This window comes from Cervus canadensis, chromosome 30 (genome assembly GCF_019320065.1).
Source record: "Cervus canadensis isolate Bull #8, Minnesota chromosome 30, ASM1932006v1, whole genome shotgun sequence".
NCBI classification, from domain to species: Eukaryota; Metazoa; Chordata; class Mammalia; order Artiodactyla; family Cervidae; genus Cervus; species Cervus canadensis.
In genome coordinates this window covers 38,016,361-38,037,925 of record NC_057415.1, presented here as the reverse complement: position 1 = coordinate 38,037,925, position 21,565 = coordinate 38,016,361, and the positions used below count along the sequence as shown (strand labels likewise).

The window sequence follows — 21,565 nt, the reverse complement described above, 5'->3', positions numbered from 1 at the left end:
AGCCCTGTTCTTATCAGGAAGCCCAGGGGCAGTTAGAACAGGAATGGGGCAGGGAGGAGAGTAATTGGTAAGGGGGAAGACTGGCTGGGCCAGGTATGAAGGACTTCGGAGTTTGCCAGGGCGTCTGAACTCTATTGTGAAAGCCCCTGGAAGCCCCTGGGGAGTTTTTGAGATGAGACCTGCGTGCAGGTGTTCTCTGAAATGGAACTGGCCACCACTCAGGTTGATTGAAAGCCGGACACTGAGAGTAGGTCTCCAGTGGTAAGGCTTCTTCGGTGTGCACGTGGGCAATGTTCAGGGCCGGCACCAGGGACAGGTGGGAAGGAATGGGTTCAAGTGACAAAAAAGAGGTAGAATTAGTGGGACTCAGGTGCTGTTTGGATTCAGTTCAGTTACTCAGTTGTGTCCGACTCTTTGCAACCCCATGGACTGTAGCCGACCAGGCTTCTCAGTCCAAGGGATTTTCGAGGCATGAATACTGGAGTGGGTTGCAGTTTCCTTCTCCAGGGGATCTTCCTGACCCAGGGATCGAACCCTGGTCTCCCGCATTGTAGGCAGATGCTTTACCATTTAGATTACCGTAAATAATGCATTCAAGGATAGTAATAGTAGCATTCATTTGTAGTGCCAAAAAGCTGAGGGGAAAAAAAGAAAAAAACACAGATGCCTATCAATAATGGCCCCTGCATTGCAGGCTGATTCTTTACAGATGAACCACCAGGGAAGCCCCCTTTTTTCCTAGACAGGAGGGGCCAATTTAGCATCTTGTTTTAATGGAAAGAATAAATGCTTTCTAGGTGAACAATGGTCTAAATTGCAAGGTGTGCCCTTTGCAAAGCCAAAGAAACCTCACTTTATTTTATCCGTGTGTTTGGGGCAGCTTGGATGAAATAATCTCCAAGCTGTTCCCCATGTTCCCTGAAAAACACGTTGCCCTCGTCTATGGCCCCTTCTACTGCAGGACGCAGGCGCTGATGAGGGCATCAGCCAGAGGGTGCCACCCTCTTCAGACCCCACAGCTCAGAGGAGCTGCGCCCCCACCCGTGAGAGTGCCAGATGAGTGTGAAGCCTCCTAATCCCGCCCCGCTGGCTGGCTCCCTTCCTCCCACCCTAGCATCCCCTTATTATTCCATTTTCACTTGCTTCCGACTCAGTCATCACTTATCATCACAGGCCAGGGACGCTGGCTGCTGTTCATTTTCCCATTCACCCTGCTTGTCACTGCAGCTTGAAAAGACATTTCCCTGGGCCCTCAGAACAAGAGTGCAGGGCATCCTTTCCGGTTCTGACTCTGACTGGGCCACCTGGGGCGTCTGCCCTTCTGTGTCACCTGGCCAGGCACGTGGTGGGGGAGACAGGGGCTTAGCATAACACGACTGGGGCCTGCGTTGTGCTAGGAGTGGTGAAGACGCTTGACATACGTCATCGCGTGTCATCTCACGGACCACGCTCATGACTAGTACCGGGAGGAAGGCTCTCTGGCCTCACTGTGAAATCAAGAAACTGAAGCTCAGACTCAACTGGTCACTTGCCCAAGGTTGTAGAGTCAGGTCTTCAAAGCTCCTGCTGTGAAGTTTCTAATCATAAACATCACAACAATGAAAATAATGAAGTTTCTAATCACAAACGTCACAACAATGAACATAATGAAGTTTCTAATCACAAACATCACAACAATAAACATAACCACAAGGTCTAGAGCAAGGGGTACTGCTTTTAATTTGACGATTCTCATGAGTGAGAAAACACAGGTTAGGGAAGTGGAAGCACCTTCAAACTACCTGCACTGATGATTTCCAGAATCATCCGTGGCACCCTGATGATTTCCAAAATTCCAAGAAAACTAAAGGTTAAGAATTAGTCTTCCAAATATCCCCTGTTCAAAAGTAGATACTTTATATAGTGATTGCATTGAATTATATTACCCATGTGATGAAGGGTTATTGGGTTGATTTCTAGGTAGTAGGGATAAGCTTCAGGGATGCAGCAGACCTTCTGTTAATTGAGCATCTACTATGTACCAGTCTTACACAAGTGTAGGGTTGGCCACAAAGTTCAGTCGGGTTTTTCTGTAGCATCTTATGACATCCATGACAACACTGGGAGGAAAATATTTGACTTCTTTAAATGACATGAAGCTGAGGCTCGGAGAGGGTGACTAAGCTGGCCAAGCTTGTGAACAGAGAAGCAAACAGTCAAGGCTAGGATCTCTCTGACTCCTTCCCAAGCCATGTGATGGCTCTCTAAGAGGACATGGTTTAAGAGAGTGTGGAGCAGGGCACAGACATGGAAGATCAGGGGGTGCTGCAGGAACCTTTTTCCCATGGTAGACTGAATTATTGTCAAGTCCTCATCTCTCTAGAGTACTATTACACATTTACATCCTTGGCATGCTTGATAGTGAGAAAAAGTGAGATTTCTTCTCTACCCTGTCTTCAGGCTTGACTCAAAAGTTTCTCTGGCCAGTGGGTTGGTAGCAGATATGATATGAAATGAAGTTTGAAATGATTTGAAATAAGTTTGGAAGGTGCTATGGCCGGCCTTGCTCTCTTACATCCCTGCCTTTTGCCGTGGGAAAACCACATTCCAAGTAGCGGTTGGTCCCTAGAGGATGAGGGTCAGATAGAGCAGAGTGGAAGCACGTGAACGTGGAGCCAAGTGCAGCTGAGTCCTGGCTGGATCAGTCGACCCAAAGGTGAAACAAAGCAGAAGCCTGCTTAGAGTTACTGACAATAAAATTCTGTGGGTTTTGTTACACAGCGGCAGTGTAACAGAAGCTACCTGATGTACCTCAAACCTACATTTGCTTCTATAAGTAATGACCTGGTTGTTTTTTTTAACCTTTCTTACCAGAGATCAAATTGCCAACATCTGTTGGATCATAAGAAAAAGCTAGAGAGTTCCAGAAAAGCATCTGCTTCTGCTTTATTTGACTATGCCAAAGTCTTTGTGTGGGTCACAACCAACTATGGAAAATTCTTAAAGAGATGGGAATACAAGACCCATAATAAAGAGTCCTGGTAACTAGCACACAGTTGCTAGTTACTAGGTGGCTCAGAAACTGGTAAAAGAACCCACCTGCTGAGGCAGGAGATGCAGGAAACGCGGGTTCAATCCCTGGGTCAAAAAGATCACCTAAAGAAAGAAATGGCAACCTGCTCCAGTATTCTTACCTGGAAAATTCTATGGACAGAGAGCCTGGTGGGCTACAGTCTATGGGGTTGCAGAGAGTTGAACACGACTGGGCACGTGTGCACTTGCGTATACACACCCACACTAATGAGTGCTATGAAAATACACTTAATCAAATTCCCTTATGGGAACCACTTTAATGAAGAGATTAAACCTTTCTAAGGTCTGCATTATCAGTCACTTGTAAATGCATATTTTTAATGTGTTAAGGATACTTTAAATCATTACATTAAAAAACTATTTTCTTTTTAAAATGTAATACAGTCTCATTATAGGAAACTCAGAAATGTCAAAGGCATATAAAGGATAAAAAAATCAGGAGAATGTTACTGGATATATTAAAGTATTGAGTGTACCAGTGTAGTGGAAAGGATGCTGGGGTAATAGCCAAGAGTCCTGGGTGCTAATCTTGCCTGGTTAAGAGGCTAGTCCATTTATTTGGCTAAATGTCTTCACACTCTGAGCCCAGAGTTTCCCCATCTGAAAGGTGAAACTGGGAAGATTGAACTAGAGGAGCTGTATGAGCCTCTTCTGCTCTGACGTGAAACAGAAATTCTATTTTAGCCATTTCATCAACTTTCATGTTTACCCTTTCCATTTCCTTGAGAAATACCTGTCATGGATGTAAGAAAGTCTTCTAGTCTTCAGCAAAATCATTATTCTAAAGTAATTTAGCCTGAGTTCATGATAATTGCAGTATATTTATACATTCACTCATTCATCCAGTCATTCATTCATCCATTCAGCAAGTGAGTCTCCAACCCTTCATCAGACATGATATAACTACTAGGATATGGAGGTGATTAAGAAAAGGTTCTTGCAATCAACAGACTCCTAGTTTAGTGGGAGAAACGGGCAAAAAATGTCCCTATCCCTTTGACATAGGCATTACTATTGTGAAGTATTTGTTGTTGTTTAGTCGCTAAGTTGCATCCTGCTCTTTGTGACCCCGTGGGCTGTAGTCTGCCAGGCTCCTCTTTCCATGAGATTTCCCAGGCAGGAATGCTGGAGTGGGTTGCCATTTCCTTCTCCAGGGGGTCTTCCCAATCCAAGGATTGAACCCACGTCTCCTGCTTGGCAGGTGGACCCTTTACTACTGAGCCACCTGGGATCTCCATGGTGAAGTGCACCCTGGATTTGTTAATGTGCTGGGCAGGGCAGCAGGTGCTGGGTGCAGTGGTGAGCAGGATGGCAGCCATCCCTTCTTCCAAGGAGCACCTGCTGTAGGGACAGGAGTCAGGGAGCCCCGACACTCACAGTCAATACAGGAAAAGCAGTCAGCGTGTGTCCCTGGAGAGCTGACTTTCAGCAGTCTGGCCACCCTGGATACAAAGGCAGGATTGAGGATGGGACTCACCCAGGGAAGGGGTTAACCCTCAAGTCGTGCTGCCAGAGGCCTGCATCTGGCAAGAAGGTAATGCTTAGTTGTGAATAGTGGAGAGTTCGCTGAGCCAGCAAAATGGGAAGTGGGGGGTCAATAAAGCCAATAGCCATGGCATTGAGGGCAGTCCTGCCAGAGACACACAGCCCAGCTGCTAAGAGTGATCAAAGTTAAGGTTAAAACAAGGAGTTTCCAGAAAGCTAGAGGTGAGCAATTTGGAAAGGCAGTGTAAATGACTGGTTCTCTCTGGTGCCCAGAAATGATGAACATCTGTTCCAAGCTTCCATGTTGCAGATGAGGAAACAGCCCCAGCATGGAGGAGGGTACCTATCCAGTGTCCCTACAGCTAATGTGCAAGCATCCCTCAGAAGCTAGTTGCCATCTGGGAAGGGAGAGAGGAGGGAATGGATTTACTGAGCATCTACTCGCGTCTGCCTGAGCCATGAGTTGCACACGTCCCTCCAGTTTCCACTTGCATCAGCTCTGAGCGATCGGCTGAACTTGCATTCTCACTGTGTCGTTGAGACAGCTGAGACCCAGATGGTGACGCGACCGCTTCCCCAAGACCATACATCCGGGGAGAGAGAAAGTGAGGATTGGAACCCGGGCCTGTGTGTCTCCAGTACTCCTGCTTTTCCCCCTCCCTCACTTCCTGTTCTCCAGGCAGCCTCCAGGGTGGATACTTCTCATTTGCAAAATACACATTTGTTATATAACGAGCGGCAGTAATTAATGATCCATTCCAAGGCAGGAGAAACTTGCCTAGTAAGCACACACGAGAGAAAGAGAAAAATATAGCAGTGCCCTTTTTTTCTGTATAGATTTCTCATTCTCACTAATATTCCCAAAACGAGAGACGGGAAGAACAAATGACCTGCACCCTGCCCCGAGTCACTGATAGGAGAGACAGGAACCTCAGCCCTTCCACGGAGAAGAGCACCCTGCCCCACCAAGCTCCTGGCTCACCCCTGCCCAACTTCCCGTCCCTGTGCCAGAGGTAACCACTTTACCTCTCCTGTTATGAATCACAAAGCCTGTGGCTTGTGGCAGATCATAAATCAGGCCTGGGAGTCTCGAGGACAAATCCCAGGACTTTTAATCTTTAATATTAGACATGCTTAAAGTGGTGAATATTTCATGAAGGGACTGTTGCATTTTAACACATCATTAGTGACTCCTACCCCGCCCCCTCGGGTCGATTATTCTGATCCAAATCTCAAGGATCTCCGCTCATTCCCTCCGTTTTCCTTACCTCTGGCAACAGTCAATCCATTAGGTTGCATGTATTTGCAGCACTGGCATTCAGTGGGAGACCCTTGGGGATGTTATTGGAGGGGAGAATTACAGAGAGCTTCCCTGCCTGCAAGCAGCCGCCTCTTATTTACTAGGTATCCAGAGGAGACAAAAGGTACATCGATCTCTCTGTCTCTCTTCTCTCTCTCTTTCTGTTTCTCTTTCTCCCTTTGTCTTTCAACAATCTTGTTCTGAACATTTTGAGTACTGCCTCTGACCTATTCTTTTCTCCACATTGAGTCTTACTATCCTTTTAGTTTAACCAACATTTATTAAGCCCTGGCTGTTTGCCAGGTACTTGCTGATGCTGAGTATACAAAGACTAAGCAGCATTGGAATATATAAAACAAATGAAAGTGGTAACACTCAGAATACTTCGTGCAAGGTCAAATGCCTATCATTGATAATGAATCAGGGGAAACTATAAGGCTATTTGATGAATACAAACATTTTTTAAAAAGGAGTTAATGGGTGATAGTTTTAGAACCTGTGTTACCCTGGCATCGCGTTCACTGCTGTGTTTTGTTTTGATTGCACAAGGCTGAGAAAACTGATTCATAAGACTCGAAGCTGTAAAAAGCATGAGCTTGTTAGCACCTCGCCTCTCAGTCCCAGGATCCTATTCAATGAAACAATGATGATAGGAGAATTTTTTTTTAATGAGGACTGCATAAAATCCATTTACCTGTCAACCAGACTTAATGCGACAGAGCTCTCCAGTGTCCTCAGTTCTAGCGTGTAATATCTGAGTGTTTAGTCTTCATTTTTTTAATTATTAAGGAGATTTCAAAATAAAATGTCTTAAGGAACATTAAACTCTAAAAGTTTCAAAGTCTGAATCTCCTACATTAAGCTAGATGTTTCCATGAAACATGATTTGAAAATACTTGGGTCAAGCCAACCAGAATGACTGTAGAACTGAAGAACTGCAGTCATACTTGACTGACTCTAAGGAAGGGTACAGTATTTCACAAGCTTTTTTTAATAGAATCTATTTTTGGTAAAGCATCTGGGAACATTCTACAACTACGTCTTAGGAAAATCTAACAACTGATTGAATCAAAAATTTCCCCCCAACCTTAAGGAGTGAGCAGTGAAGCAAGACCGATAATAGCAGGAGGGCAGGACTCTTCCAGAAATGAACTCTGAAGATACATCAGGAAACAGGACATGTGCACCCAGAATGTACTTGGCCAATGAGAAACTATACTTAAGGCAGCCTCGGATGCTAGTGAGGATATGTTCGACCACGTATAAGGCATGGCCAGAAAATGACAACACATGGATACATTGGATGGATGGATGGTTTGGTAGATGGAAGGGAAGGGGACAAGAAGGAAAATGAGGGGAGGGGAAAGAGGCAAGTAAAACCAATAAGACCAACAACAACAAAACAAAATAAAGTCTGGAGATGGTAGATGGAAACAATTTTTCCACAAAAGGAAATCAGAGGTATTATATTTGGAAGAGGTGGCATTTGATTTGGGCCTTATAAATGAACGTGAATTGTTCATTCAGGTGGAGAGAATTCAATTTTCTGATTACACTTTTAGCACAAGAGTACTTTATCATAATTTAAATATTTGAAAACAGGACGTCCGTGTGTAGCCACCAGCTCACTGTCTGTCTCATTAGGTCATGAGCTCCTTCAGCACCTAGGTTGCACCTTTGACCTCTGCATCCCCAGTGCTGAGCAGAGAGCTCGGCAGGGAGGGTGACCAGGGCTTGCTGAGTGAGTGAGTGAGTGCATGAACAATGAATGAACTCTGCTAACCGCAGGGGCAGGTGGGCTAAGAACATTCTCATTCCACGGCCTTTGCTAAAATGAGGCAGCTCACTTTTTTCCAAGAAAACAAGGACGCCAGGAAAGAAGACCGTTCGGCGCAGGCGGAATTTCACAAGCTCCTTTCCTTTTTGGCTTACAGGAGAGTGCAGCTGTCACGAAGGCTACGCCCCTGACCCGGTTCACAGACACCTGTGCGTGCGCAGTGACTGGGGGCAGAGTGAAGGGTGAGTAGCGAAGGGCGTCAGGCAAGACAAGGACAGTGGGGCCCCCGGCTGCTCCCCATAGAGGACACTTCCTTTGCAATGGTGTGTTCCTGGGAAAGTGAATCCTATTTCCCACTGAATCCCATTTTAGTATTAGAGGTACCTGCCCGATGGCGAATCTTCTAGAGAACAAATGCTAAGTGTAGCTCACCCTCCCAAACCATAAGTAATCAAAGAACACTCTCTCTCTTGAGTGGACTCATGAAGAAGAAGAATCACATGTTTTATACAAAAACTCCAAAAGGGACAAAGAGGACTTTGAAATGCTGAGTCCTTCCGTGAAACAGAGACTGGTATAATGTAAATAGACTTACCCAGTGATTACCTCTGCAAAATTCGATAATTTGTAGCTGTTCTTCAGCAGTGTCCCCATATGAATCGCATCTGCTTCTAACTAATACCATCTCTTATCTCTTTTTCTTTCCCTTTCTCAATTTTTTCCCACAGTCCCTGGCCATACACGACACTGGAGAGGGGCTACGATCTGGTGACAGGGGAGCAAGCCCCTGAAAAGATTCTCAGGTGAGTTGACAGTTCTGTTGGGGTATGATACGGGGGCTTGGAGAACCGTCTCATGGGGAGGTGTGGTTATACATCCTTAGTTAATTGAACCTGTGCATTTCTCGGATGCAATGGTCCAGGTTGCTATGGGAATCTGATTTCCATTCGTCTGGCATCTAGACTTAATAGATTCAGATGCTTGAACTGGAGGAGACATTACTGATTATCTAGTCCAGTGGTTTAAAAATATTCTCTAGCCATAGAATCTCTTCCTGCTGCTACCATGAAATCTTGTGTGAAAACTTCAATACTTAAACTGATGGAGACATACAGCAAATTAAGTGGCAGAACTGGGAATCAAATTTTGGTTGAAATTGATTCAGAGTCCATACTCTTCACCTTTGTGCAGACTGCCCCTGCCAGCTTAGCAGTCACTTTAGGTCCTTCTGCTGGCTATCAGGCCTGCTTGGGAAAGCAGAGCTGAAATAGTCCCTATCTTCACAAAGCCCACTGCTAATTAGGAATTGGGACCTAAACTCAGGAAAACATGACTAGCAACATAGAGTAATGCATGAGCTAAATGATTAACGGAGAAAATGACCATCCATGTCTGGGTGAAGTTGGCCAACATCAAGCCTTGAAGCATGCAGGCGACTCAGTTGGGTGGGGAAGTTATAGAAGGTTCTAGAAGGAATGGGAGGAGGGGCCCCCTTTTCCTGTTTTTTTTCTCTGCTTCCCAGGGAGTCCCCCAATGGAAACTCTTACATTGCAGGTCTACTTTCAGCTTGGGCCAAGGACTCTGGCTTCCTGTCAGCAAAAGCTTCGTGGTCCCACCTGTGGAGCTGTCCATCAACCCACTGGCCAGCTGCAAGACTGACGTGCTCGTCACGGAAGACCCTGCAGATGTCAGGTAGGGAAGTCATCTCCAGCACCCATACCACGGGCTTCTTAGAGCCCTGGGAGGCCCTCTCTTTCAGGATCTCAGAACTCCTGTGGAAAAGTGCTCTTCATGTTGTTAAAGCAGGCAGCTGCCCAGTTGGTATATAAGAAACATATCCAGTATGCCATGCTCCGCACTCCCGAAATTGACCTCCATGGTGGGCATTGGTGCCTTTGTATTTCAACATTATTACTTTCCTTTGGGGCTTATATAAAACATGAAAGAGGTTAACACATTATCTAGCTCATTCTGGGATCTTTAATGGTCTTCTCTTATGAAAGACCGTTACTTAATAGTGTATTGAAAAGTCGTGAAGGTAAAATATTGGAAGATTAACTGCTTTCTCTTTTGACTCTGACGCTAGAAACAGACTTTGGGCTAATCAATAGGATAGAAATGTCCAGGTCAAATGAATTTGCTCTTTACTCATGAAATGATGGAGACTACATCTTTCTTTCCACATTTTGTACCTTGTAGTTAATTTCATTACAGACTTACTCTACTGTGTTCTAATTAGTTGCTTACATATCATTCTGTGCTATTATGTAGTGAATCCCTCAAGGTCAAAGAAAATAACTTATTTAGCTTTTTAATTCCCAGTCCATATTGGACATCTACTAAATGTTTATTGATTTAATTATACAGGTGATCTTAGATTTGAATCTAGCACTATTCTGGAGCTTTCTAGTGCAGGTTTTAATCCCCACCCCCCACCTCCTGATTTGATTAGTTGAAGAATTCTAGCATTTAAATGTTGCAAAAAATGGACTCTGACTTTGCTTTTGGAACTGGTTTGTACACAGTCTATGAGCTCCTGAGCTGGAATGTGGAGGCACGGCCCCGTACTTCAGTGGTTGTTATTCTACCATTGCACAGCTGTCTTTTCAGTTAAGATGCTATCGATGTCTATGGCATCTTCATAGGGAGACTCACCTTCTCAGCCTTTCATGAAGGGATGGACACAACATCATTTTTTATTGGTGTTTCTCCAAAGAAGTAATTTTTAAGATAGAAAATTAAAGGGATAACACTTAGAAAATGAAGTGATAATTACTAAAAACTAAGATGGTTTCATGTACATACAAATTGATTCATGGCAAATTATCATGGTTTCCATTTTTGTTAGAGTTGAGGTCAGGGTAACTTCAGTAAAGCATGAGTAGGTCTTCAGTAAACCTTCAGTGCCAAGGTTACTCAGTATTACATATTTTAAAAATGGAGAAAAGAGCATCTGGTTGAAGGATTCTTCTTGAAGAGGCCTTGTGACCTTGTCTCAAATCAACTGAAAGGTCTCTACCAGACTTCCTCAGAGTTCTGTACTGTTGACATTGAATTTGTAGCTTCACTGAAGCTATAGATGTCGGACTGGCTGATGGTTCAACACTCATTCTGGAGCTGACCAAGTCTGACTTGGAATCCCTTCTCTACCATGGATGAGCTATATGACCCTGGTCAAATTCAGCTTGCTAACTTTCCATCTCTTTGCAAAATGAGGATAGTAATAGTGCCTATCTCACAGTATATGGTAATAATAATAACTCATCTCCACTGATCATTCCTAAACACTTTACTAGCATTATCTCATTATATTCCTACATCAGCCCCCAAAATGATGCTATTATTATTTTTATTTTACAAATTTAAAGTCTGAGGTGTATAGGTGATACCTTCACTAGGAAGTGGTGAAGCCAAACTTCAGCCTACCATCTCCCCACCTCCTGAACCCATGTTCTTAACTCTTTCATTGAAACTGTTGTTCTTGTTCAGTCGTGTCCGACTCTATGAGCCCATGGATTGCAGCACGCCAGGCTTTCCTGTACTTCACTATCTCACCAAGTTTCCTCAGACTCATGTCCATTGAGTCCATGATGCCATATAACCATCTTATCCTCTGTCATCCCCTTCTCCTTCTGCCCTCAGTCTTTCCCAGCGTCAGGGTCTTTTCCAGTGAGTCAGCTCTTCACATCAGGTGGCCAAAGTATTGGAGCTTCAGCTTCAACATCAGTCCTTCCAGTGAACACCCAGGACTGATCTCCTTTAGGATGGACTGGTTGGATCTCCTTGTGGTCCAAGGGACTCTCAAGAGTCTTGTCCAACACCATAGTTCAAAAGCATCAATTTTTCGGCACTCAGCTTTCTTCACAGTCCAACTCTCACATCCATACATGACCACTGGAAAAACCATAGCCTTGACCAGACGGACCTTTGTTGACAAAGTAATGTCTCTGCTTTTTAATATGCTATCTAGGTTGGTAATAACTTTCCTTCCAAGGAGTAAGCATCTTTTAATTTCATGGCTGCAGTCACCATCTGCAGTGATTTTGGGGTCCCCCAAAATAAAGTCTGACACTGTTTCCCCATGTATTTCCCATGAGGTGATGGGACCAGATGCCACGATCTTAGTTTTCTGAATGTTAAGCTTTAAGCCAACTTTTTCGCTCTCCTCTTTCACTTTCATCAAGAGGCTTTTTAGTTCCTCTTCACTTGCTGCCATAAGGTTGGTGTCATCTGCATATCTGAGGTTATCGATATTTCTCCCGGCAAGCTTGATTCCATCTTGTGCTTCATCCAGCCCAGCATTTCTCATGATGTACTCTGCATATATGTTAAATAAGCAGGGTGACAATATACAGCCTTGACGTACTCCTTTTCCTATTGGGAACCAGTCTGTTGTTCCATGTTCAGTTCTAACTGATGCTAATCGATTTTAGATGCATTCAATTCTTCTGACAACAGAGTTCAAGTAGAAACTGGTTGTGGTGGGGAAGGCAGAGTCAGGAAGTTTGCATGCTGTGTCATACTGCTGAGAGTGACCATGGTCTGTAGGATAATTTAGTTGCCTTTTCTCCTTCAATTTGAATTATTACATTCAACAGCAAGCCAGACATGGAGAGGACCAGAATATCAACTTCCAAGGACTTTAAAACATATTTGGAAATACTAAAACAAAATTGAGAAAAGTATAGACTAGAATTTATTTCAGGGAAAATTTTATATGTAATTGAAAGGAATACTGTAGTAAGTTGCAGGGGGTGAGACCTTCAAAGGGCATGAACCGATAGCAATTAGGTGTTTCTGAACTGCTAAGAACCCTGTGCCTGGTTACACGGAGGGTGTGACTTCATCAAGTTGGGACCAGATCAGAATTGTTCAGATGGGAGAAAGGATACTGTTTTGCAGTTTTGGGTCCTCCTTCTCAAGCCTTTGAAGAATGTTCAAAATACACTTCAAACATTTGAAGAATGTTGGTTTGTTTAGGTCACTAAATTATTATCTTGTTTGGGGTGCCCACATGTCTTTGTCTGGGTGGCTTGCAATTGCAGACAGCCTTTTAAGTCTTACCTTCATCTTTCTTCTCACGTGCCATCAGTTTCATTGCAAGGGTGGATGAAAGATTGTAATCAGCACCACTTAAAAGAATCTGTGCTCTGTAGGTTGAGTTTTCCAAGCTTCACTAATAAACCTTGTTTGACACGACATTGCCCAAGCAAGCATATCATAGGCGTTTAAAGAATTAATAAGTTTCAGTCATATGCTATGTTAGAAATTAATAAATAATAGATCATAATTATAGATAGCCAATAATATGCCACAGAATCACAACTGTGAGATTAAAGGAAAAAAGCAGAGCGAGGGAGGACAAGATAAGCATTTGGATAGGATTGGGAGGGAAAATTTAAAGCTGCTTTCCTATTTGATTTTTGTTTTGTTTTGGTTTTAAATCCATGACAGAGTTGAATTTATGTGAATTTATGGAATTTATGGACAGATATGAATTTATGGACAGACATGAATTTATGGAATCTCACACTAGGAGAGACAGAGCAAGTTAGACTCAAAAAGTACAGGCTCAACTCATCTGGGTGTCTAAATGCAAAAAAAATTGATGATGACAAATGTTGGTAAGGATATAGAAAAACTGGAACTCCCATACCTTTATACTGGGGATGTAAGTTAGTGTGACCACCATGTAAATCTACAGGGCTGTATCTATTAAAGCTGAGCATCTACTTATCCTATAGATGTGCGTGTGTGTGTGTGTGTGTGTGTGTGTGTGTGTGTGTGCATGTGCTATGGCGCTTCAGTTCTGTCTGGCTCTTTGCGATCCTGTGGACTGTAGCCCTCCAGGCTCCTCTGTCCATGGGATTCCCCAGGCAAGAATGCTGGAGTGGGTTGCCATGACCTCCTCCCAGGGATCTTCCCAATCCAGGCATAGAACCCATGTCCTTTATGTCTCCTGCATTGGCAGGCTGGTTCTTTACCACTAGAATCATCTGAGAAGACCACAAATAATACATTCAAGAATAGTAATAGTAGTATTCATTTGTACTGCCAAATGCTAGGGGGAAAATGCAGATGCCTGTCAATAGCAACAACAACAAAAATAGATAAAACAATACAATATTATTAATGGTGAATATTAAGGAATACAACCCTTACACACATCACCACTGATGAATTTCACAAATATAAGGCTGAATTACAGAAGCCAGACACAAATGAATATGTATGGTTAAGTAAAGATCAAAAACAGTAAAGACTAAACTATGATATTAGAAATAAAATAGGGATTACCTTGGGGTGATGGAGGGCATAGTGATTTAAGGAAAGTATGCCGGTAATATTTGATCTGTTGATCTGGGTGGTGGTTATATGGGTGTTTTCATTCTATAAAATTTCATCTCTCTGTGTAGATATAATTTGCACATTTTTCTCTATGTATGGCATATTTTGATTAAACATAAAGCCTGTTATGTAAGGTAGTTCATTCTTCAAAAAGCATAGACTGTAGAGCCCAATTGAACTGCCTGAGTTCCAGTCCCAGGTCTACTACTTGCTTGCTGCAAGAGCTTATCCGAAGCTCTGGTGGCCCTGTGGATAACACAGATAGAAGACGATCTGTGCTGGATAAGAGAGTGGTGAGAATTTAAAGGCATGTTGTTGTTCAGTTGCTCAGCTGTGTCTGACTCTTTGCGAACCCCATGGACAGCAGCACGCCAGGCTTCTCTGTCCTTCACCACCTCCCTGAGTTTGCTCAAACTCATGTCCATCGAGTCGGTGATGCCATCCAACCATCTCATCCTCTGTCATCCCCCTTTTCTCCTGCCCTCAATCTTTCCCAGCATCAGGGTCTTTTCCAGTGAGTTGGCTCTTTGCATCAGATGGCCACCAGAGTATTGGAGTCTCACCTTCAACATCAGTCCTTCCAAAGAACATTCAGGGTTATTTCCTTTAGGACTGGCTGCTTTGATCTCCTTGCTGTCCAAGGGACTCTAAAGAGTCTGCTCCAACACCACAGTTCGAAAGCATCAATTCTTCAGCACTCAGCCTTCTTTATGGTCCAACTCTCACATCTGTACATGACTTCTGGGAAAGCCATAGCTTTGATTATATGGACCTTTGTTGGCAAAGTGATGTCTCTGATTTTTAATACACTGTCTAAGGTTGTCATAGCTTTCCTTCCAAGGAGCAAGAATCTTGCATTCACCATCCTTGTAAAGACTGAGTTTGGCACATGGTGAACTCTCTAGAGGCATTAGGTCTCATGTTTGTTGTTATTGTGGCATAGTATAGTGTATTCCTATTCTCTTTTTAATTCTTTCTCTTTCTTTTGCTGAAAGGCTTCATCTAATCTATGGTGCATCTTAAAATCAATAAGGTCTTGGTATTGAGAATTTGCATTAACCCCTTTGTCACGGGACTTGAGGAAGATTTAAATGAATATCTAAAATCTTGTTTAGTATGGTAGGTCCCGTGGCTTTATGGATATGGGGTATTTGCAGAATAATTGAAGTTGTGTACACAGAGTGCCTTGGGATTGGAAATGAAGGAAAAATTCCTGACTGAAGGAATTAGAAAAGGATGCGCAGGAGAGAAACATTGGCAGTTAACCTTGAATTGTGCACAGGATTCCGCTGTGTGGAATTTAAGGTGGGAGGGATGGCTTTCAAGCCTGAAGGGCTGAAGGGCCAAAGAAAAGATCCCTCCCCTGGACAGTGCCCATTCTCCGGCCTGTTCCAGCAGGAAGCTGCTGGGAATGAGAGTTTTAGCATTCGAGACACTAATGATGTCAGCTACAAAGGTGGAGAAGCGAACTCAAGTTAAATTGCGTGCAGATTTCCTTTCAATTCTGAAAACCTTATCTGGTCCCCTCCTGTGTGCCAGGCACTGTGCCAGGCGCCATAGGAATACAGTGATGAATAAGGGCCACCTAGGCTTTCAGGGATTGCGTGGTGCAGCGAGGAGCGCTGAATAAGAAACTTGATTTGAGAGATGAAATAAAAGATACTCATGGCGAGAGAAGCATGGCAAACAACACTTATTGCTACACAGTGGGCCTTCTTCATAGTTTCACTGAGAGCTGATTCTTCTTAGAAGAGAGACGCAAGAGTTGCTATTATGGTTGGAATAATAATCATCCACAAAGGCCAGCTTTTGGAGCCCCTCAGTGATTTTTCTATGATCTCAAGTCAATGAAAATGAAATGGTGAAATACTGTTAATTCCCGTACAACACTGAAAGAATAATGGGACATTAGAATGCAAGCCAGCATCGCTCACTTGGTGACAATTTTCACATTGAATTGGTTCTCGATAGAATTTCGAAGAGTTCCTTGTTCTTTTGACCTCTCAATTCCAAGCACTAAAAAAAAAATTTTTTTCAAGCACTAAAAATTTATTTAACACCTACCTTGTGCCTCCTCATTAGTATAGTGGTGAGTATCCCCTTCTGTCGTGTGGGAGGCCAGGGTTTGATTCCCTGATGGGGAGACTGGCTAGATGTTTCTGGGCTTCCTAGGTGGCTCAGACAGTTAAGAATCCACCTGTAATGCAGGAGACCTGGGTTCGATCCCTGGATTGGGAAGATCCCCTGGAGAAGGGAATGGCTACCCACTCCAGTATTCTTGCCTGGAGAATCCTATGGACAGAGGATCCTGACAGGCTACAGTCCATGGAGTTATAAAGTCAGGCACGACTGAGTGACTAACACCTTTCACTTCCACTCACCACGTGCCAGGTTAAGTATCGAAGATAGAGAAATGTTAAGACAGAGATCTGGGTGCGTTAAATGGGACAAAACTGCAAACAAGACATGTTCTACTTTGTGACTGTTGAAGAAGTTAGAGGAAAATTTCAGGGCAGAGAAAGGACCCAAGGAAAGAGGTGGTTTAACTCTCCGGGGAGTTAAAGGAAACACTTCATGGAGGAGAGGGCCTCTGAGTCAAACTACCAAGTCTTAGCAGGATGTCACTGGGCCACTGATTCTCAGAGTGTGGTTCCTGGACCAGTATCCTCAGCATCACCTGCCAACTTGTTAGAAAGGCAGGTTCTCTGACTCCATCTCTGGTAGACTGGCAGTGACTCTCGACAGGATCAGTTTCTAATCCCTAGAACCTGTAAATGTTCCCTTATTTGGGAAAAAGAAATGGTCTTTGCAGATGGGATTTAGTTAAGAATCTTAAAGAAGGTTGATTATCCTGGATTATCTGGATGGGCCTCAAATACCATTACAAGTGCCCTTCTAGGAGGGAAGTGGAAGGAAATGTAGCTCACACAGAGGAGATGGCAATGTGAAGAGCGAGTCTGGGACTGGAATGACACGACCGCAGCAGGGAGTGCTGGGAGCCGCCAGGAGCCGGGAGAGGCCCAGGGCATCTTCTCCTCCAGGACCTCACGGGGGCCGGGGGCCGCCAGGAGCCGGGAGAGGCCCAGGGCATCTTCTCCTCCAGGACCTCACGGGGGCCGGGGGCCGCCAGGAGCCGGGAGAGGCCCAGGGCATCTTCTCCTCCAGGACCTCACGGGGGCCGGGGGCCGCCAGGAGCCGGGAGAGGCCCAGGGCATCTTCTCCTCCAGGACCTCACGGGGGCCGGGGGTGTGGCGCAGCCTTGCCAAGACCTTGGCTTTGGCCTAGTGATACTGCTTTCAGAGTTCTGGTAGTTTTAAGCCATCCCGATTTGTGACGATTTGTTCCAGCAGCCGTAGGAAATGCATACATCAACCAAGACCTGAATCAGATGTTTTGGAGGTGGGCCCTGTAATCTTGTTTAAGCAGTGATCTGGTTTAACTACTCCTCAGGTGGTTCTAGTGTCCGCTGATGTTTGCATCCTGGCAGCAAAGCAAGCTCAGGCTCATCTGGCTTCCATAAAAAACGAAGGATGGAAACGCTTGAAAATTCCAGGGTGGCAACGGCTTTGAGTCCCGCAGGACTTATAGGCTCTATAATGTTGCTGGGACTCAGCGTTTCTGTCTCTCTCCACCCCTCATCTCTGTCTTCCTCTGCATTAACATTGTTGCTGGGCACACTCTCACCAACAACTCCAGGCTTACAGCCTCAGTCGGGCATTGACAGAGCAGAGAGATGCCCTGTTTTCCTGTGATTTAAGCGAAAGTCCCGGCGCTGAGTGACAGTGCTGAGAGCTCCCTTTGTGTGGCACTGGACCAAGTATTTGCTGGCATGAGCTCATTTCATCTTTACCCTCATTAACTAGATGAGGAAACTGAGGCACAGAGAGGCTATGCAACTTGCCCATAGTCACATAGCCAAGAAGTGGCAGAACCAGGATTTGAGTCCTGACAATCTGATTCATGACTCCATGCTCCTTGCCTCTAGGCTATGATGCTTCTGTTTGTCGCATTTGGCAACATTTAGGCTTCCCTGATGGCTTTAGATGGTAAAGAATCTGGTTGCAGTGCAGGAGACCCAGGTTCAATCCCTGGGTTGGGAAGACACCCTGGAGAAGGGAATGGCAACCCACTCCAGTATTCTTGTCTGGAGAATTCCATAGACAGAGGAGCCTGGTGGGCTACAGTCCATGTAGTCGCAAAGAGTCAGACATGACTAAGCAACTAACATTAACACTAATATTTCAAATAAATGACTAAAATTAGCCACACCTGGGTCACTGACCCACTCTCAAACCAGCAATGATGGAGGACCTTTAACATGTGGATTGAGGTTGCAGGTAGGATGAGGGGAGTCAGGACAGGCAGCAAATGGATGCTGAACAACAACAATGAAAAAGGCAAAACCCACAGATCTGTAGACAAGAGATGGGGTCTTGAAGTGGCATGCCTGATGTGGGAGCTTCCAGGCTCCAGGTCGCTGTGTCTGGCAGGTAGTGCCAAGGGGCATGTGGCAGAGGATGCAGTGAGAAGAGAAGGCACAGAGCCTCACCCTGCCTTCTCCCTCTCCTCCTCTGTCCTCAGCTCTGGGTGCCTGGCTCAGACAGCCGGCAGAGATTCTGGGGGCACTTGCTGTTGTTCAGTTGCTAAGTCATGTCCAACTCTTTGTGACCCTGTGAACTGCAGCGCACCCGGCTCCCCTATCCTTCACTGTCTCCTGGAGTTCACTCAAACTCATGTCCATTGGTGATCAGTGATGCCACCCAACCATCTCATCCTCTATAGCCCCCTTCTCCTCTTGTCCTCACTCTTTCCTAGCATCGGGTGGCCAAAGTATTGGCGCTTCGGCTTCAGCATCAGTCCTTCCAGTGAGTATTCAGGGTTGATTTCCTTTAGGGTTGGCTGGTTCGATCTCCTTGCCGTCCAAGGGACTCCCAAGAGTCTTCTCTAGCACCACAATTCGAAAGCATCAATGTTTCAGTGCTCAGCCTCCTTTACGGGAAAGGATAGAGTATTCACCTCTCCAGCGCCCCAGCAGGTGCTCTTCTGGGGTTGGTATGGTACACCTGGTCAGGTACAGTGTGTTCTAGAAACATGGGCCATCCATTCTAAGGTGAAATCCTCAGCAAAAGCAGTTTAGATTCTTCCCTGTGTGGCAGACACTGGGCTGGCTCTGGAAATGTGAAGACCAGAAAGAGAAGCGGGTGTGGGAAAGTGAGTGTTTCTCGGAATCCTGCAGATTTGGATATGAATCTTGACACCAGAATTGCTCCCTGAACTTCCTGGGTCAAGTCAGTTCACCTCTTCCAACTTCCATGTCTGAATCTAGAAGGTAGAGACTGTGTGTTTCCCTCAGAGGGCTGTTGTTAGGCTTACGTAATGTACATAGGGTAACTAGTACAACACCCTAATGTGTAACTGGTATTCCATGGGCGGGAAGTTCTAGACAGCACTATAGTACACATAAGGAAGTAATCATCTGACCCAGTTGGGTCAAGGTGATGAAAGATGTAGTTTGTGGCCTGGAAGCAGATGCAGAAGGGCCCCTGCTTTCCTCCTGGTCACCGAAGGCATCCCCAGCAGAGGCGAGGGATCAGAGTGGCAGGGCAGCAGGGTGTGGGGGGTGGGCAGCGATGAGGCTCCCCCAGGGCAGGTGGTGTCTTACCCTGTGGCACCTGGATAGGAAGGCCCGGGGCAGCAGAGCCTCAGGTGAGCAGAGCCCTTGATGCAGGCCTTGTGTGGTCTGATACCCCAAGTGCCCTCTCCTCAGGTCCAGAGAGGAGGAGCATGGAGTCTTGACTCAGAGTCTTCGGACTCAAGTCCTGGTTCTGCCACTTACTGGCTGTGTGACTGTGGACAAGTTGCCTAACCTCTCTGTGCCTCAGTCTCCTCGTGTATGTACTATGGCTGATAATGGATAAAGATACTCAAGAAGCGGAATTCACATTTCTTGCCTTTACCTTCCTTACAACTTCAACAGATTTTGCAAATGATGTGTGTGTGTGTGTGTGTGTGTGTGTGTGTGTGTGTGTGTGCATGGTAGGCAACCAAGAACCATACTTCCCTTCCCAGGGAGATGCTTAAACAGGGGTGGGCTTCTGCAGCCCTTGTTAGACACTCTCAGCACCCAGGTGAGTGTGTGCTGAGACTTTTCCCTTCACACCAGTTACTCATGTAGACATTCTTTTCCCAAAGGTCACGAGAACTTCAATAGGTAGCTCACTTACCTGCTTGAAACACGGAAGAAGGGAGATTTGGGCAGGGGGAATAGTGAAGGCTCTGGAATCAAACTCGCTGAGTTCTGACTCCATCTCCACCACTTACCAGCTGACCTCGGGCAATGTATTTATGCTTTGTGAGCTGCGGTTTCCTAGCTGCAAATGGGAATGATAATTGCTATTGTGTCTTTGGGTGTTTTTGCCAATTGAATGAGATAACACACTTAAACTCTTAGCACCACTATCATAAATAATCATGGCTCACATGTATTGAGCGTTTCTTTTGGATCAGGTCCTGTCTAAACTTTAGGTGCATTAGTTCTGATTTCGCCACAATGACTCAATGATGGAGTTACTACCATTTATAGAGGAGGAAACCAAGGCACAAGAAGTTTAAATCATTTACCCAACAGGTTACAGGCAGTGTGTGGCAGAATCAGAATTTGAACTCAAGTTGTAGGGTGAGTGCTCAGTAAATGTTGGCTAAGATCCCCTGGAGGAGGAAATAGCAACCCACTCCAGTACTCTTGCCGGGGAAATCCCATGGACAGAGGAGCCATGAGTTGCAACGAGTTGGACACGACTGAGCACAGACACACTCAGAACCACCGCCACAAGCGCGGATTTCTGGGTCCGCATCAGACTTGTGCACCACCAGCCCATTGATGCAGCGGGTTCTCTGTGGGACTGAGGGATCCATGCATTGGACCACCTGGCATCATCTTTGTCGACCATTGAATCCGCTGAGTGCGTGTGGAAGTCTATTCCATTCAAGTGGAAGGTGAAATATGAGACGGGGTCAGGGGAGACTTTGGGGGCAATAGGGCATCTGTTTAGCACTCACAGATGGACTCATGGGATTTGGATGTTGGAATTTGCCCTGTACCACCTCCTCCCTCCCGTCTTTAGGAGTATGAAGCTCCTCTGAGAAGCATCAACATGAAGAGCTTCACACTCCACACCAAATGGATCTACTCTCTACCAGCATCTCTTCCCAGCCTCACTGGCTGTCACTCAGCCAGTGAGCCCAGAGTCGTATATTTTCCCCCATTTTAGTTTAGTGATCATAATAAAAGTGAAGTCTATTAGGATGTGTTTCTGCCCAGCCTCGGTAAATCTCCTCAAACACCATCCAGCCCCAGATTTCTGTTAGTCTTTGCCACTGGGGAGGATGGAGCAGACATCGACTGTCAGCTGGGGTGGACGGCCCATGGCGCAGCCTCCGCTAAATGAAACTCAAATGGAGACTTTGGAATATAAATATTGAAGTGACCCAGGTTGGATAAAGGGGAACCAGTTAGCTAAGCTTCTCTCTTACATGCAGGAGATGCTAAATTATTAAAAGTTTAATAAATGTAATAATAAATA

The 21,565-nt window shown here is 45.2% G+C and overlaps 1 protein-coding gene across 4 annotated transcripts in view; it reads left to right on the top strand.

Moving 5' to 3' along the window:
• The window catches only part of ASTN2 (astrotactin 2), a 989,097-nt gene that overhangs the window by 461,815 nt on the left and 505,717 nt on the right, over positions 1 to 21,565 (top strand). For 3 of the 4 annotated variants that reach the window (XM_043453336.1, XM_043453334.1, XM_043453337.1), the window contains 3 exons: positions 7,792 to 7,876; positions 8,363 to 8,437; positions 9,189 to 9,326. In XM_043453336.1, coding sequence (XP_043309271.1) covers positions 7,792 to 7,876; positions 8,363 to 8,437; positions 9,189 to 9,326 — 298 coding nt within the window. The remainder of the gene's footprint in view (positions 1 to 7,791; positions 7,877 to 8,362; positions 8,438 to 9,188; positions 9,327 to 21,565) is intronic. The other variant, XM_043453335.1, reaches the window with a different exon arrangement.